The sequence below is a fragment of the Pteropus medius genome, unplaced genomic scaffold, assembly GCF_902729225.1.
Source record: "Pteropus medius unplaced genomic scaffold, Ma_sr-lr_union100, whole genome shotgun sequence".
Classification (NCBI taxonomy): domain Eukaryota; kingdom Metazoa; phylum Chordata; class Mammalia; order Chiroptera; family Pteropodidae; genus Pteropus; species Pteropus medius.
The window spans coordinates 482,214-500,888 of NW_024347791.1; the positions used below are offsets into that span (position 1 = coordinate 482,214).

The window sequence follows — 18,675 nt, forward strand, 5'->3', positions numbered from 1 at the left end:
CCCCCGCCTTCCGCGCGCGCAGCGATCGCGGCGCGGGGGCGGGGCCGCAGGTAGGCACGGCCTTCGGTGATTGGCGGAGAGCGGCGACCGGGCCGTCAAGAGGTCCGGGGCTCGTTTGTTTGCGGAAGTAGAAGGAGGTAGAAGTGCTGAGTAAGCCGAGGTGAGTGACGACGCAGGGGAGGCGGGGCCTGGGGGGCCCTCCCCAAACTGCCTCCGCGCCCCAGACTTCATGATCTTCACCTGATCCCTTCTTCGCACCTACCCCGTGTTCCCTGATTCTGAGGCATGTCGTACATTGACCCTTGTGTGATTCCTGAGTAATCCCATGTTCCGCCCTTTGACCTCCCCAGCGTCCCCAACTCCCATCCCGTGCCCCACTCGTGACCCCAGCTTCGACCCAGAGCCCCCCGTCAGTACCCCAGTCTCCCTGTCTGTCTCCCCCTCATCTAACTTCATGAATCAACTCTCTCTCTCTTCCCCCATCTCTCAGTGTCCCTCAGTGACCCCAACTTTCACTCTGGCCCCACTGATTGTCCCCAGCTTCCTTCCTGTTTTTTTCTAAGTGATCTCAATTTTTCTGCCTCTGTGTATTCGCGTTTGATCCCCACTTCATCTCCATTTGTCTCCCCTGTTCTCCATTTTACTCTTCCCCTTTTCTAATTCCCTGATTCTTGTCTCATGTACTTCCAGATTTCATCCCTGCCTACTCTCCTACTTCCTCTTTCCCCATAGCTTCCTCACCCCAGAGTCTCCCAACGCCCCAATCCTCTGTTCACCCCCTGCTCCCACAGATGACCTGGAAGCTGGTGGCGGTATGCGTGTCACCCATGTGACCATGTGACCAGGATGGGCAGGCCTGTGGGTGTGGGACAGGGAGGGCACAGGGCTCAGGGATCTGTGCCCATTTTTTTAATGGACTACCAAACAAATACCTTCCCTTCCCCTAAGCTTCTGTGTCTTTCCCTCACCTGCCTCTTACCCGCCCAACAGGATGTTAGGCAGGTTTGGTTTGGCAACACAGATGCTCCACCCTTGGGCTGAATGCAGTGTTTTTATTACTGTCTCTGCCTCAAAATGTTCCTGGAGTTCAGAGGCTATTTTCCACCCAAGTCTCAGTTTCCTCATCTGTGATGGGTTCCTATTTCCTGCCCTCATAAGGCTGCTGTGAGGTTCAAATTTTGAGATAATGTAGAAGGCAAAGCTTTGTAACCAGTATGATCCTGTACAAATGCATGGTTTTGCTATTGTGTCATAGGCAGGAAAAGGAAAGAGATAGAATGAACAAAACAAGGAGAGAAAGACGAGTAGAAGGTACATTGTCTTTCACTTAGCATTTGACAGTATTTATTGATCATTCACTATGAATCAGCTTCTCTTATATGTTATCCTTACCATTCATTCATTCTCATTTATTTAACAGATATTAATGGACTATTTACTGTGTTCTAAACTATCTTTGATGTAGCCAATGTTATTGCCATTTAACATAAGGAAGAAAGGGCAAGTGAGTTGCCTGAGGTCACAACAATTTATGCAGGTTGGAGCTGGAATCTGAATACAGCACTTTATAACACTAGAGCCTGTATGATTGTCCTGCTGTGTAAAGGTCACTACTGTTGTCTTAGTGCTTCTCCCTTCCGTTGGTTACTTTCTTGTTCAATGACAGTATCCCTAAAAGGGAATTTCCTTCTCACTCAGCAGAATGACGTCAGTAATAAAGGAGGAATTTAAGTGTGTGTGTGTGTGTGTGTGTGTGTGTGTGTGTGTGTGTGAGCTGTAGTGAAGAAGATGCCTGTGTTGCCAGCTTCACTTTGTAGAGGGTGGTGCCTAGGAGAACATTTTAACAGGTCCATGCCTTAAACAACTTCTTTTTTTCTGTCCATCCTTTTCTTTCTTTTTTTTTTTTTTTTTTTTGGTGATCTCATCCAGTCTCATAGCCTTAAGCACCATCTCTATCCTGACAACTCTCAAATTTATATCTCCAGTCCCATCCAGTCCAGACCTTTTCTCTTAATGATAGACTCACATGTCTAGTCCACTTAACACCTGAAACTTAGGCAGTTCAAACGTAAAGTTCTTAGAATTAAGCTCTTGATATCCACTTCATTCTTTCCCCACCCTCCTTCCCACTGACTTTCCCATCTTTAGGAATGGCAGTATGCTTTCAGTCATTCAGGCCAAAGCTGTGAGATTATCCTGGATGCCTGTATACTCCACAACCAGCCAGAGTGATCTGTTAAAATGTCACTCCCTTTGCTCCAAGCCCTGCAGTGGCTTCTCTCACTGTGCCTTCCTGGCCTCGTTATCTCTCTGACTTCACGGAACAGCTTCCTTGCTGTTCCTAGAACTTACCAGGCATGCTCCAGCCCCAGGGCCTTTGCACTTGCTCTCCCCTCTGCCTGGAAAACTCTTCACCTACATAGCTATAGGACTTTTGCCTTCATTTCCTTTAAGTCTTTATTCAAGGTCAAGTTCTTGATGAGGACTTCCCTGTTCATCCTATCTAAAATTTCAGTCTCTATCTGGACACTTTCTATCTTCCTTTTCTGGTTTATTTTTCTTCTTAGCAACTAATCATTATCTAAAACCTATGTATATATTTTGCTCATTTATCTTCTTTATTATTTATAGCCCTCTCTAAAATACAGATTTTAGGAGGGCAGAGATTTTTGTCTGTTTTGTTCACCAATGTGTTCTCGGCAGTTAGAACAATGCCTAACATAGAGTAGGTCCTCGATAAGTATTTATAGAGTGAACCATACAATGGACCACCTGTACCATGCCACCAACCCAAAGTTATCAGTGTCTCCTGTCCTTGGGAACTCCAGCAACACTTCAGGGGAAGTTTGCTTTCAGCTGAGCAGAGTGAATGAAAGAGATACCTTGTTCTTTTTTGAAAGACCAGTTTGCTCTGCTTCATATGAAAGGCTGCAGTTTTAGATGAGGGCTTTACCTTCTGGAGGACGGGAGACTGAAAATCAAGCCTCATCAGCCACTCTCCATTCAGACTTTCTCCTGAAGCCAGTCTGAGGATGACAAGCTGGTGCTCTGGATTCCAACTAATTGGGTTCAGATCTGGGAAGTTACATAACCTCTTGTGCCTCAGTTTCCTGGGTGTAATATGAGAGAAGTATACCTTCTCTTATGAGTGTCTTGAGGACTGAATATGATAATTACCTCAAAGACTTTGGGAGGTGCCTGGTGCTCAGGGGATGTTGGATGAATGTAGCAGTGTTGTTGGGTCGCGGGGTGGCGGAACGAGCTCTACCTCATTCCTCACCCGCCTAGGAAAGTTAGGGACGAGCTGGGTCAGAGTGAACATTTAGAGCAACATTTTGTTTTGAGGGCAACCCTGGAGGTCCCGATGGAAGGCGGAAATGACATTCGACTTGACCCCTACTTCTGTTCGGTCTTTACTCATGCACTAATTAAGTGCCTGCTATGTGCAGGCCCTCTGCCTAATGCGGTTCAGGAGTCTGGGGAAGAAAACTTGAGTCCAGCAGCCAAGCAACACCTGCCCTTTCCTCTCGCACAGCCTCAGTTTCCCCATATTCCTCACAACGCACCTTCCTTTTTTGATGGGCATTTGTGAGCTTCAGGGCAGCTAATATGAAAACCCTCTGCCAATTGTAAAGCCTGGTGGCCTTGTGAGAAGATGTAGGACTGCGTGCGGAGGTGCGCTCACATGCTGAGAGGCTCAGGAAGGAAGTCCGTGTGGTCAGCACAGGCTCAGCGCTCTGATCAGGCCCTGTGTTCTCAGCCTGTCCTGCCAGGGCACTGGACTTGGGGGGAGACTTTGGCTGCACAGGCATGTGTCGCTGTCCTGTGCCCATTGTTCCAAGCATGGGACATCCTGTCCTAAGCAGCCAGGGCTCATGAGGCCTGATTTCCAGCACGAGCTGCTCTGCGTGTGCTCCCAGAATCCCCACGTGGCCAGTGCTGTGAGGTCAGCTTCCTGGCCCGGCTGCCTGCGGATCCTGTTACGCACCTCCCAGGCAGCCGTCCTGCCCCTCTGGCTAGGCTTTTTCAAGAAGGAAGCAGAGGCTTGAAGAGTTTTCCTGTTTGGAGTATGAATAAGCTCAGCTTCAAGCGCCATGGTGGTATATAAAGCTGAACATTCCAGATTAAAGCTCAGTGCCACTCCTGGAGCCCAGCAAGTGCCTGATAAAGATTTTCCTCACGTAGGGGTGAGCACCCCCTGAGCCTTTCCATTGTGGTGATGAGCGGGGGCAGCTCAGAGTGGGTGGGGAATAGGGTGTGTGGTCTGGCACCCCCACAGGGGCGTTAGAGAGGAGGGTGGGGATGCCTCAGAGGTGCTGGCTCCACAGACTTCCAGTTGGTTCATTTATTTGTTCTCATTCAAACATTTATTAAATACCCACTATGAGTCAAGGACAGCATGCTAGGTGCTTGGATAAACAAATAAAAGGTGGGGGAGGCGGGCAGCCCAAACCCACTGATACATCCTCGTCATCACAGGGTAAGTGCTGCAGTGGAGGTTTATCGAGAGCGTCCTCTGAGATAAGGAGGACGGGACCGAGAGGACAGTGGAGGCGAGAAGGGGGTGGCATGCGTGTGGGGACACTGAGGCTCAAGTCCGCAGCAGTCCAGGAGGTGTCAGTGGTGCGGCATGGCTGGAGGTGGCGGGCTGGAGGGGTATACTGGGCCAGCTCACATGGCAGCTCGCATCCTTTCTCTGGAAGGTGATGGGGAGCCACTGGACAGGTGGAAGCAGGGAGTTGGATTTGTACAGAGAGGGTATAAGATGTATAGGGTGAACCTGGTTCTCGTGTGTACATATGAAAAGGGCTGTAGTGTGAGTCACGGGAGGGGCAGATCCAGTGCTCTGAGCCATCAGAGGGGGCAGCTGGGCCTTGAAGGCGAATCAGAGGCTCTGGCCGGAACGGGGGGAGGGCATTCCAGGTAGGATAGGCCAGGAAGTGTCCTCTTTTACTCTGGAAGAGCAGTTTTCACACATAACCATCCAGAGTAGGAGGAGAGAGGACGGGCCCAGGGCTTGGTGGCTTTGTTCTTCCTCTCTTATCTCTTGTCTGAGACCTGCCAGGGTCCTGCAGGGAATTCACGGCTGAAGAGAACCAGATATCTGGGGACTAACCACCCCTATAACTGACCCATGTGCCCCGCCTTCCTCTACTGTCCTTCTTGAACTTATCTCCTCTGGAAACTAGGAATAAAGAACCCACTTCACAGGGTGGCTATGAGCAAGGCTGGCTTAGCAAATGCCAAATAAATGGCTCCACGGTGACCGGTATTCACAGTGACTGCAGCAGTAACCATAGCCCCCACTCTGTGCTGGCCAGTCCCAATGAAAATGCTTATTGTTCCCAGATGGGTCACACGCGCTCCTGTCCCCATACCTTCCCATACATTTTCGTCAGTTCTGTCTACTGCGAAAGCCTCTACCTCATCCCCGCTTCAAGTCACCTCCTCCAGCCATCCTTCTCTGACTCTTCCCCTCAAGAGACTGCACTTTTCTTTGTTTCTCTCTCTCTCTCTTTTTTTTTAATTATGGTGACATTGGCTAACGAAACCCAGTAAGTTTCAGGTGTACAATTTAACAGTAAGGCATTGTGTGTTCACCTGACTCTGCACTTTTCAAAGCTGAAACAGCTTGGGTCTCCCTGTGACTTCTCATTTCATGATCCCAGCTAGCTGTTTCTGGGGAACTCACCCAGGATTCTACCTGTTGGTCCCAGTTGTCCTCTGATCCCAGTAGGGGTTTTTTAAATTTGTTTATTTTCTTTATTGGTGGACATCATCACATCCCTTTTAAACTGCACTTTGAACCCTCACAGCGTAAGGCCTCTCTGGGCCTCAATTTCTTTATCTCTGAAATGAAGATAATATTGCTTGTCCGTCCTACCTTACAGCTCTTCCAGGGGCACCTCACACCTGGCAGCCACTGGAATTCTCCCCTGAAGAAACCGAGCAGGCAAGCTGGGCCTTCGACAGGGGATGGGGGAGCAAAACTAAGGGGAACAGGCCAGAAATATCCAGCCTCACTATAGGAGAGACACACTTGACACTTAGAAGTTGTATGGGGTAGAGAACTGTCACCATTACCATCACCACAAAAGCTCTCAGGTTTGCATCTTACACTGTGGCATTGCGGAGAACTGCTTGAAGCAGCCCTCGGTGCCCAGGAGCGTATGGTCCCCGACTGATGGCTCTGGCGTCACCTAGGTGCTCAGCTAAGGAGCAATAAAGAACAGTTGTCAGTAGGTGAAAGCAAATGGTGACACCGTGGGACGGTCCAAGGGTGAGCAGCTGCGAGACTCGAGAGGAAGCGAGGTGATGGGTTGTGCAGGGAAGGAGTCGGTTGGAAGGGACCTTACAAGTTCAGGTTAGGAATGTCAGCCCGTGCCCCAGCCCAGCGTCCTCCCCCTACAGCTGTGCTGGAAAAACACCTGGGTTCTGCGGTCAGAGGTGGTGGGGACAGGAGGAGGACGACAGAAAGGCGAAGGAAGTACAACCATGCGCTCTTTACACTTGCTGCTTTCCCGGTTGGCCTGTGCGATGGCTCCAGGATGTGGCCCGATGGTTTTAATTTCCTTTCTTCCACCTCGTGACAACAACAGCCACTGTTTATGTGCCCACAGTTGGCCAGTGGCCTGGAAGAGCACTTTCTCTACATTGTGTCATTTCATCCTCACGCCCAGCCTGGGAGGCGGGAAGAGAGCCAGGTGTGACCTTTCAGCGGCCAGGCTGCAGTCAGCGTGTGGGAGGGACCCAGCTGCCAGCGCCAGGACCCTGAGGAGGGTCTCTCCTCCGGGGCGGGGCATCTTCCTTGCATCCAGCTGGACCCCCACAGTGACCCACTTCCCCTTAATCCCAGTGGGCTCCCTGGTGCTGGGCGCTCCTACTTCTCCACTTCCTGTGAGCACCATTCCCAGTGCAGCCAACCTGCCCTTAGGGAGCCTCTCGCTGCTTTTCTAAGCCAGGCCTGACCCCCCACATTCCCAGGTGCAGGCCCCAGGGGCTCAGCCTATGCCCCTACTTGCTTTAAAAAATTTCCATACCGTTTGGAAAATAAGGAAAAGAAAATAATTGCCTGTAATCCCAATACCTTCATCTACTCCTAGTATTTTGGTATGTTTTTTAATCAGCTTTTTTTTTTTTCTGTGCATTATTTTTACTCAGTTAAACTTGTAAATTGTGCTTTAACGCCCTTTGTATGGGCCAAGCTTTGTGCTGGGGGTCAGTGTCCAGAGGTGCAGCACCTGCCTTTGAGAAGCTCAGACTCCAGAGCCAGCCCATCTGGGCTCCAGTCCTCACTCCTCCACCTACTACTAGCTGTGTGACCTTGGCATGTTACTTTACCTCTCTGGTCTGTTCCTTGCGTTTCTCGTATGTAAAATGAGATGAACAATGGTAATAATTTTATAGGGTGGTGGTACAGATGAAATGATCAATATATGTAAACTCTTGGAACAGGGCCAGGGAAGAAGAAGGCACGTGAGTGTTTGGTGTGATTAGTATTTGGAAGCGTGAGGTCTTGTGAGGGGATCAAGGCTTTTCCAGACAGACAGATCAATGCAGACAGGTGAGGATGTGTGAAACAACCTTGCTTTCTGGAATCGCATATGGTTTAGAGCTGACAGGGCGGGTCTAAGAGGCAGAGGCTGCATGGGAGGTGGGGGCTCCACAGGCCGAGCACAGGGCACATCATGGACTGGATGCCACTGAGCCTGTAGCAGAATGCCACATGCTCTTCCTGATTGATGGTTGGGATCTTCACAATTTTAGCTTTTAATGACCCCGAGGTGTCTGTGAGGTAAAGATATCACCATTTACATTTCCCTTAATGTTGGGTATTGAAGTTGCTTCCCTTTCTGTGTCAAAACAAAAAAAAATGTTATATGCACATTGACGTGCATGCCTGTCCTACATTTTGGGAGGTTCTTTTCCTGGGACTGATTACCACACCTTTCCTCGGCGTCCCTCCCCTCTCCCCTGCCTATGGGGAGGGGTACAACTCCTCTGTTCTTACAGTTCCCGAGACAAAAGGGACTTGACACAGGTTTAAGCATTCTCACACGTGTTCTCATTTCATCCTCAAAACACCTGAAAGGTGAGCATTATCCTCATTTTAAAGAAGGAGAACCGAGGCTCACAGTCTGCTCACACCACATCTTACCACTTATCATAACAGGAAGGACATTACAAAGCTTTGGAATGTTTTCAGAGCTCTACAGTCATGGTTCTGTAAGCCTCGGTTTCCTGATCTGTAACATGGGGGGTGACTGAAGCCAAGAGAGCTAATGTTTATTGAACATTTACTGGCTGCTAGCTTCTCTTATTAGAAACTGTTGTGGTCCCCGTGTTACAGATGAAGAAACTAAGACTCGGGGAGGTTAAGTAACTTGTCCAAGGCCACACAGTTGGTAAGTGGCGAGGCCAGGATTTCAGTGGTTTTGCTCCAGAGCTGCACTCACTGTGTGCTCAGCGCATCTGCCTCATGTGGTTTTATGAGAATTAAATGAGCCAGTGACGTGACGTGCTTAGCTCAGGGGCTCCTATCTCGTAAGTGCTCAATTAATGTCTCCTGATGTTATCATTTTGACCCTTACTCCTTATTTAGGTGATTCAATGAGGCCTCCTGTTGTTCCTTTTATCCTAAAGTTGATACTCTCCTCAACACATGGGCCAGGTTGTGACTAGTGTCCATTCACATGTCCACTTTCCCCCAGGGCGCCCACACGTTCACTCCTTGTCCTTGTCTGACCTGCTCTTTTGCAGGTGACGTTGTGGCACAGAGGCAGAGGGTGGCCACCAGTTAACTGTCACCTGACACTGGTGGCACTGTCTTAGGAAGGCAGCACGCTTTCTGAGAACCCAGAAAAGAACAAGACATCTAATTCTGTCATCCAAACTGGGGACAATTTCCATGGCATAAACTGGGACCCTGTGAATATGAAATGTAAAATTTCCACTCAAATATGTGGTCACTGTGTCCAGTCCTTTCATGCACATTTATTTCCTGGAAGCTGGGTTTTGAGTTTCCTTGGAGCTTCTTGGGAAACCAGGGTAGCAGATATGAAAGGCTTTGGATAAATGCTTACAGTTCCCCCGCCCCTGACAGAGTGTGAGACCATCCTGGTCCCCTTGCGGTTTCTAGTAGAGGGGACACTGGTTTTGTTTGTGGAATTGAAATGATCCATACCAAGCTCTTCGAGTACCAGAAAGCTTGACCCTACACCTTACATGGCGAGAACTCCATTTTCACAGGGCGGGATCACCTGTAGCATGCGCTCCTTTGAGCGATATGGCTCCACGCTACAGATGAGGAAACTGAGTCTCTGCTGGAGAAACTGGGTCTGGGACAGGACAGTCCGGTCACCTGTGCACAATGGCGGCTCTGTAATGCCCGTCAGGCCTTCTTACCTCCCACTCAGTGCCGTTTCTCTCTCTCTCGCCTCCTTTGCAGGTCCCTCCACGCCCAGAATCAGGGAAACTGCGCTGGTGGGCAGCGATCTGGGTGCCTGGGCAGGAAACCGCTGCGCTTGGTGAGGTGGGCATGGGAGACCGAGCCCAGCTGACCAGAGACCCCGTTTTCTTCTAGACTGAGGGGGAAGGCGGTGGGGCCTCCTCACCAGCCCCGCAGAAGATGCAGTTCTTCGGCCGCCTGGTCAATACCCTCAGTAGCGTCACCAACATGTTCTCTAACCCGTTCCGGGTGAAGGAGGTGTCTGTGGCCGACTACATCTTGAGTGTCCGGGTTCAGGAGGAAGGGCAGCTGATTCTGTTCCAGAACACTTCCAATCGCACCTGGGACTGCATCCTGGTCAACCCCAGGAACTCACAGAGTGGATTCCGGTGGGTGATGATCAGCTACAACTCACGCCTTTCCTCTGACTGGAGGTTTCTTGGCTCAGAAGCCACTTCTTTGGGTCTGTGTTTGAGGGGTCAGGAGAGAGGTGGGAGAGGGGACTGCTCTTGAGTGGAAGGAGGGGTTTCCTAGAATCCACACCTGGCCTGTCAGGGTCCTGGCAGCAGGGGTGTGGGAACAGAAGACCGGGCTGTTTCCTGGCAAGGCTTGACCCATGCGGTTGGAGGGAAGAGGAAAGGGGGTGAAGCTGAGAAGGGTCAGTCAGGTAAGGCCCAGGGGTCATCTGTAGCCCTGGATCTTTAAAGGTATGACTGCCCTCACAGGGAGGGCAGAGTTTGTTCAGGAGAGCCTTTAAGGGGTGGACAGTTGTCACTTTTCAGGGTCTCCTGTGGGCTAGAAGTGAAAGGTAGGGAGCCAGCTGCAGGGCTGTGGGAAAAGGGGAGAGGAGTGGCTAAGGACCCAGAATGCAGGGTCCGGAGGAGCTTGGGCTCCTGCAGACTGGCATTGAGTTGGGCTGGTACCGACAGCCCTTTTTCTATCCATCCATCCATCCATCCCTCTGGCTATCCTGTTGTCCCCCATCCAGTCAGCATGCACTGAGCACCTCCAGTGTCTCTGGAGTTTGCGGCCCTGGGCCAGGTTCAGCTGGTGCTGCGAGATGGTAGGACATGCTCTGTGCCTTTAAGGAACATGCAGTCCTTGGGCGAGGCCACCTGCAAGCCAGGCAGTGTGAGGAGTGCTGTGACAGAGGCAGAGCCCCCTGAACAGTGGGAACAGGAGGTGACTACTTCCTGGTGGGCTGCTCTGTGTCTGGAAGAGTGAGTAGTAGTGTATCTGGAGGAACAGAGTGGATAGGGTTGTTCCCGACCTGTCAAGGCCTGAGGGAGGGGACCCGCAGGCAGATGGGTCTGGCCGGGGCCTGGGTGTGTCCAGGGCTTGGGAGAGAGGTCAGGCTGGAGGGAGCCTCAGGATCACTCTGACTGAGGCGGTGTGGCAGCAGGAGTCTCTGAAAGTGGCAACTGGGAAGTCGAGGTCCAGTCACCAGGAGACGAGTGAGGCAGGGTGTCAGGACACCAGCCTGTCAGGGCCTGGCTCCACAGGGAAACTGAGGCAGAGGCACCCAAGCGGCAGTTGGGCAAAGAACACAGTCCAATGGCCAGTTTCAACACAGCAAGAGTAGTCCCGACTGGGCTCAGATGGGCCTGAGCTGACGGCCCTCTGGCTGGCCTTGTTCAGAACCCTTCCCTAGGCCCGCAGCTGGGGGCTGCTCTTCGGGAATGCACAGCTGACCGGGCCAGTGGGTCCATTCATCTGTGCCTTTGAGGTGTCCTGCCCTGGCGGCCCTACACCCTCCCCGTGCAAATCATCACCAGGTCCGCCTCAGTTATAAATATTTCTCGACAGGATTCTAGCTTTGTCTCGGGAAGCTTGGGCTCCACTCTGGGCCGACTTCCGTCTCAGGGGGTTAAACCCTTTGTGAACAGTTTATTAACGACACCTGTGCTATTACTACCCTTGATTGGGTGGCACCTTACAGCTGACAGAACTGTCACATATGGTACAGTGGCATGTCCTCCAGCGACCTGATGAGGTAAGCAAGGAAGGCGTTCCATTTTATGGATGAGAAAACTGAGGCTCGGGAATGAGAAATGATTTTTCCAGAGTTGCACAGGAAGCAGTGAAGAAACACAATCTGTGTCTTCTGGTTCCTAAACCATTTCTCTTCCTGTGCCGCTCTGTTGATTTTAGACAGAATAAGCATTGTTGGGTAGGATTTCAAGCTAAGCTCATATTTCCTCTCAGAATGCCAGGAATCACCCGGCTCTGGATTCTCCGCTCTTCTCTCTAACCTGCTCCCACACAAGCATTTTTACATCAGCAAATGGCATCACCGCCCATCTCTGTGGTTGTGCAATCCAGACACCTAGGAGTGATCTCTGATTCTTCGTTCTCCCTCACCCCTAGATCCGGGTCCTTAACCGAGTTCTGTCGGGTTCTCTTTTCAAGTAATCTCGAGTCTGCTGCTTCTCTGTCAGTTACAATTAGGTTCAGCTCGAGCGATAGAAAGCCCAACACAGTAGTGGCTAAACAGAATTGAGTTTTAGTTTTCTCCTAAGGGACAGCCACAGCAGATAGGGCCACTGTGGTAGCTGTCTCCCTCTGTGATGTTGCTCACCGCGTGTGACCTCCATTCTCTAGGTCACCACATGGTCCCAGATGGCCATGCCAGATCCAGCCCGCAGAAAGGCGGAAGGACAGGGTGAAGATGGGCAGTCTCCTTCTCCTTAGGGACACTTCTTGGAAGTTCCACCTGAGTCCCATTGACTAGGATTTTAGTCACATGACCACAGTGAACCATAAGGGAGTCCGGAGAGTGTATTCCAGCCACACACCATTCCAAAACCAGGGGTCCTGCTACTCTCCATTTCGCCGCTGGCTCTCTTTTCAGGCGGTGGGCATGGTGCAGGTGGACTCTTGCTGCTCCCTGCCTCCTGGCCTGTTGCTCCGGTACCATCTTGCTCTCCTCCCATCCTCTTCCAAGCTGCTGTCAGAATGATCTTTCTAGAATGATCTTTCATCTGTTTGCGCACTCCTCTGCTTAACTCTTTAAGGGCTTCTCTTTCCTTAACATTATCAGATGACTAGCGTGGCTCAGAAAGGCCCCTCTTGGGGCCTTGCCTCTCCCTCTGGTCTCAGCTCTGGCCACCCTCTGCTCCTGGCCTTCACTCAGACTCTTGCCTCAGCCTAGAACACTTTCCCCTTCTTTGCTAGCCTCACGTCTAGTTGTTCTTCCTTGGCCTTCAGGCCAGAGTAGGTGTTTCTGCTGTGTGTCCCCATAGCACCCCATCCCTGAGCTCAGTAGACCTCCTTCCTGGTGACCACAGACCCCATGAATGTAGGGGCTGGGTCTGTCTTGTTCATCCCGGTACGACTGCCCAGAACGCAGCAGGGTGCCTGGCACATGTCGGGTTTGTGAGACGAATGTGATATACTACTCCTTCGGTTTTAACAGTGTTTACTGAGGGCTGCCAGGCCCTCTGTCAGGGCCGAGAGACTGTTGGATTCAGGGCTGTCGAGGGGGTGAGCTGGCAAGCGAGAGTGGAGGTTGGAAAAGTAGTTGCTGGAGGGGAGGTTATGAAGAGTTGCCAGTGGCAGTTCCCAGGTCCGTGGTGTGCCCAGGAGTGAGGGCTGCGGTGGGGTGGGCTCGGGGCACTGTGCCAGAGCCCTGGGCTTCTCACTGGGGATGGTCATCACAGGGCTCTCCCCGACGGCTCTTTGTAGAGAGAAGGCTTACTATACCAGACGTCCTCTTCAGGAGGCTCTGTCCTTTAAATGTCTCCTCTTTTACTTGCCCAGAGGGCTTTGAACTGTCTGTAAGTACTTAAGTAAGGTGTTAGAGGTGGCTGTCGAGGCCCCGCATCCAGCCTTGGCTCCAGGTAGAGGTGTTCCTGCTGTTCTGTGGCCGCTGGTAGCTGGCAGGCGTAGCTTCAGGATGGAGGAAGGAATCAGGATCTTCTGAACCTCCAGCTTTTATTACCTAAGGCCAGTGAGTCCCACAGCACCCCTCCTGGGTGGAGGGATTGGACCCTGGCTGACATCGACAGCACCGACTCCAGTCACAGTGTCTGCTTTATTAGCTCCTCCTGCACGCCAGGACCCATCTCAGTGTTAACTCCCTTCATCCTCATAACAGCCCCAGGAGGTGGGGCTCTTATCTGTGGAGGAGGGAACACAGCTCTAAGAATTTAAGTAATTTGCCCAAGGTCACACAGCTGGTCAGTTGCAGAGCTGGCATTCAGTCCCAGGCATTTTAGCTCAAGAACCCACCTCTTCCTTCCACGGAACATCAGGCAGTGTGGCGTGCTGGGCGGGGCTCAGCTTATCTGGGCCCATCCTAGGCCCCTGGCCTGACATATGGTCCAGAGCCCCAGCTCTTCTGCTGTGAGCCCTGGGGCGGTCACGTGTAGCATTGCTGTGTACATTATGATAATGTCCATATTGGTGTTCCGGGTACAAATTAATCATTGACTGCTGACATTTACTGTGACATACGATATTTGATGAAACCCGCCAGCCCTCACTGCTGTCTCAGCAGAAGCAGGGTCACACTTCCCAGGCATCCTGGGAGGCATGAGAAAAGCGTGTGCGACATGTGATCTTCACTTCTTGGAAGAGGGCTGACTCTTGAGGCCCTCTGCACTTCTGCTCTGGGACTTTGCCATAAAACTGCTTGTCAGGAAACCCCAGACGAGCTGAGTGGCCTGTGTCCTCACCCCTCTGTTCTCCCTCAGCACTGTCCCTATGTCGGTCAGCCCCTCGTGGCTTAGATCACCACATGTCTGTGTGCACACCTGTCTCCCTCATTAGACTGCAGAGCTCCTAGGAGACGGGGCCAGGGTCTGAGTCATTTCTCCTAATGCCCAGTGTAGGGCCGACACCCAGTAGGTGCACGGTAAATACTTGGTCACTGGATGAATGAATCCTTGACCACAGGAGGTAAAAGTGGGCTTGATGGGTTGGGGGATTGGGAAAGGCCTCTTGGAGGTAGTTGGGTTAGAGGTGGACCTTAAGGGGTGAAGAGGATTTCACCAGGAGAAGGCGTGCGAGACAGGGCAGTGCAGGGTGAGGGCAAAGATGAGCGAAGGCTTGGAGGGCGGCACGGAGGAAGGGCGCTTTGGAGAACCGGCGGGGAAGGGCTTATGCTCGGCTTTGAAACCGGAGAGTTAGAAACCCCTGTAGCCTAATGTTTCTTGGCCATTTTTTTGTCCAGGACCCCCCTTGAAGTTCAAGGGACCTTCTCTTCCCCCAAATGCACATCCACACATTGGCATGCAATTTAAGGAAGTTCTCAGACCCCCCGAGGCTTATCCGCAGGCCGCTTCCAGCAAGGCAGAGGCTTCCCAGAGCTGATGACAGGTGGCTTTAGTCTAGGGGCTCAGTTTGAGAAGACAAGAAAGACACAGCACCATGAGGCTTCTAGATCTCAGCCTTTTCTCTGCATCTTTCTTTCACCTCGTTCTCCCCCAAACCTGGCCCTCTCTGAGGACGCTGCTGCCCTGCAGGCCTCTCCAGAGTTTTCTCTTCCAGTCTTTCCCCCACTGGGCTTGGAGGTGGGACAGGGTCTTCCTCACCTCTCAGACTTGAATGTCACATCATCCTGTGATACCACCCTCTCTCCCTCCTGGTGGCAGGCATCTGCACCCCCAGGGCACTCCCCACATCCTCAAGATGTTAGCTGCGCTGGCTCAGCTCCCTCTCGGTCAGTCCCGACTTTGTCCTGACTCGGTGGCTGCAGTATTCACAGGGCGCCCCTCCTCACACCCAGGGCTGTTGGCGCCTGATCCCTCCTGGTTCACAGGGCCAATCCCTGACCTTGTCATCACCGGTAACAGCAGCTCTTCCATAAATACAGGTTTCCAGCACCCCACATCCTAATCTCTGCCTCCTGTCTTTCCAGCTCCTTTGTCTACTCTGAATGCCAAATTCCTCTACCCCCGCAGACCGTGGACCGGTTCTTTTACCCTTTCACAGTCCCTGTCCCTTTCATGGATGTCATCCCTTACCCAATGCCAACACCATGGCCCATTATCATAATCGCACCGTTGTATACACTCTCCGCTTTCTTGTTGCTCTCTCTCCATCACGTTTGGCAAACCCAACACCGATTAATTCCAGTTCTCCACGTGGCTGAAGGAACACCCTTCCATGCCCACCGGTCTTACCTTCAGATCACGTCGTGAGCCACAAGTGAGCCTGTGAGCCTGGAGAGGCCTGCAGGGCAGCAGAGTCCTGCCTTGCCCCAGATTGTCCTTCTCCAGCTCTCCTGGAAGGCATGCCTTCCCCTCTCGTCCACCTCCAGCCCCTCCTCTCCATGCTTACCTTCAGCTGATGACCTGGCTTCTGTCTCAGTGGGAACACAATCTCCCTCCGCCCCCTCTGCCTACACCCGCACTCATGTAGTGGGCCTTCCCTGTTGTCACCAGAGATGCACCATCCGAGGGTCTCATTGAGGCTTTTCCCCCCATCACGGTCACCATCCCCGCTCATCCGCTTCAGGACATCATTTCAGCAATTCTTTCCTGTCTCCTACACAGTCCCCCCTCTTTTTTAGATATTTTCCATTACTATACAAATGCGCGTTAAAAAACATCTTCCTCGACTCCACTTTCGCCTCAGACACTGCCTGTATTCGGCTGTCTTCAATTCATCTTCTGTTTTTTCTCTGTAACTTTTTAAAAACGGTGAAATAGAAAGAACGCACTTATGGAAAAGTACATCTGACTCAATGATTTATCACGAACAACTCTAACTACCACCCATGTCAAGATTTAGGAAGCTGTGGCACTCCAGAAGCCCCGCTTTTGTCCCCTTTCCCCCAAAGAAAGGTAACCTTCAACCCGACTCTCACGGAAATTGCTTTTGCGTCTGGCTTCTTTGCTCGGCATTTTGTCTGTGAGATTTACATGTTTTTGCACGCAGCTGGGTCAGTCGTTTTCAGTGCAGTGGGATTCTGCTGCGTAACTAGATTGCAATTTTACTTTTCATTCTAGTGTTGGTGGGAATTGGGGTCTAGTTTTCTTGGTGCGTGTGTGCATGCATTTCTATTACACGTCCATCTAGGAGTGGAATTGCTAGGTTGAGGCCACACGTATTCTCAACTTTAGTGGATAATTCCTCCCAGCAGCGTATGAGATTTCTTGTTAATTCACATCCTCTGATACTTAGTTTTGCCAGTTTAAAAGAATTTCGTCATTCCGTCGGGTGCGTAGTAATATGTTATTATGGCTTTGATTTGCATTTGTCTGATTACATATGAAGTTGGGCACCTTTCGATGAGTTGGTTAACCAGTTGGCAGTCCTCTTCAGTAAGTAAGGTACCTCCTCAGATCTCTCGAACATTTAAAAAATAAAGTTTTGTTTTTTTTAGCGTTTTAGCAGGGTTGTTTTGTGCATCTCTGTTGCTGTCACCCACTCAATGGCTTGTCTTTGTACTTTCTTAATGACACCTATCGATAAACTAGAGTTCTTTAGTCTTAAGGAAGTTAAACTTATTCATGTTTTTTACAGTATGCTTTTGTGTACTATTTAAGAAATTCCTTCTTTACCATGCGGTCAAGAGGGTATTTTTCTATATTCTAGAAGCTTTATTATTTTGTTTTTTTTTATAACTAGATTAATAATATACCTGGAATTGCTTTTTAAAAAAATATATGGTGTGAAATAGGACTCAGATTGCTTTTTCTTGTTTTTCGTCTGGAGATCCAATTTTCCCAGGCTCTTGTATTGCAAACTATTCCTTTTTACTTCTCTAGAACGCCCCTTTGGTCGTAAATCCGTGTCCCTCTATGAATGGATTCACTTCTAGTCACTGTTCTGTTTTCCTTTTCTTGCACCAATATTATGCTGTCTTACTATAACTTCATGATAAATCTTGATATCCGGTAGAAAAAGTTATCACTTCGATCTTCTTCAAGATTATTTTTGCTATTCTTAGCTCTTTGCATTTTTTACAAGAGAAAAGTTCCACACACAAAACAAGCAAAGAAGCAAACAAACAAACAAAACCTTTTGGTCTCAATATTTTTATTGGGATTGCACTGATTCTAGAGATTAGTTTGATAACAATTAACAACTTTATATTATTTAATCTTCCAATCTAGAAACCAGGAATACCCTACTATTAGATTTTTAAAGATTTCTCTCAATGCTTTGTGGTTTTCTGCACAGACGTTTTAGACATATTTTATTAGATTTATTCATAGTGTTTGAATTTTTTTGATGTTACTATAAATGATATTTATTAAAATTTATTTTTCCATTTGTTGCTCTATATAGCCATGCAGTTGATTTCTGTATATTCATCTTGTGTTCAGCAACCTTGCAAAAATCATTTATGAGTTTTAATAATTTATCTGTAGGATTTTTTGAATTTTCTAAGAACTCAATTATATCATCTATCAATAATGACAGTTTTATTTCTTTCTTTCCAATCCTTATACTTTTTATTTATTTTTCTTGCCATACTGGTAAGAATAGTCAGTATAATGGCGAGGCAAACATTCTTATCTCATTTATGATCTCAAAAGGGAAAACTTCAACATCTTACATTAAGTATGATGTTTATTCCAGTTTTTTTGTAGATAACCTCTGTTACATTGAGGAAGTTCCTTTTTATTACCAGTTTTCTAAGAGCTTTTTTTTTTAAATCATGAATGGGTGTTGTATATTTTCAAATGCTTATACTGCAATAATTGAGTTTTGCATCTATTCACTTGTTAGTTTCACCTTCATTTTGTCAGGCTGGCGAATTACATTGATTGTTAATTTTCAAATGTTAAAGCAGCCATATATTCTCGGAATAAATCTCTCCTTGTCGTGATGTATCCTTTTTGCATATTGCTGGATTAAATCAAATATTCGTTTAGGATTTTCAGCATCTATGTTTATGAAAGATATCATCCTGTAATTTTCTTTTTAAAACTGTTCTAATCAGTTTTTGGTGTCAGCTTTATGCTGGACTTATAAAAAGAACTGAGAAGTAATCCTCCTATTTTCTGAAAATTGTTTAAGATTGATATTATTTCTTTCTTAAACGTCTGGAAGAAGTTATGGGTAAAGCCATCTGAGCCTAGAGTTTTCTTCGTGGGAAGCTTTTAAGATATATATTCAATTTCTTTAACAGATATAGGACTACCAAATTTTTTTTTTCTTGTATTAGTTTTGATATGTCGTATTTTCAAGGAACTTGTACGCTTTAACTCGTCAAATTCATTGGCATAAAGTTGTTCATAATATCCTATTTTTTCTTTTTAATATCTGAAAGA

The 18,675-nt window shown here is 49.2% G+C and overlaps 1 protein-coding gene across 8 annotated transcripts in view; it reads left to right on the forward strand.

Annotated features, from left to right (window-relative positions):
• PLA2G6 (phospholipase A2 group VI) overlaps nt 1-18,675 on the forward strand; it is a 53,381-nt gene continuing 34,706 nt past the window's right edge. Inside the window, exons 1-3 of one of the 8 annotated variants that reach the window (XM_039877699.1) lie at nt 7-160; nt 9,449-9,483; nt 9,584-9,837. In XM_039877699.1, the coding sequence (XP_039733633.1) occupies nt 9,629-9,837 (209 nt within the window). In that variant the 5' untranslated portion in view covers nt 7-160; nt 9,449-9,483; nt 9,584-9,628. Of the gene's footprint in view, nt 161-3,984; nt 4,188-9,448; nt 9,838-18,675 lie in introns of those variants that run through there. The other 7 variants (XM_039877696.1, XM_039877700.1, XM_039877702.1 and 4 more) reach the window with 7 other exon arrangements.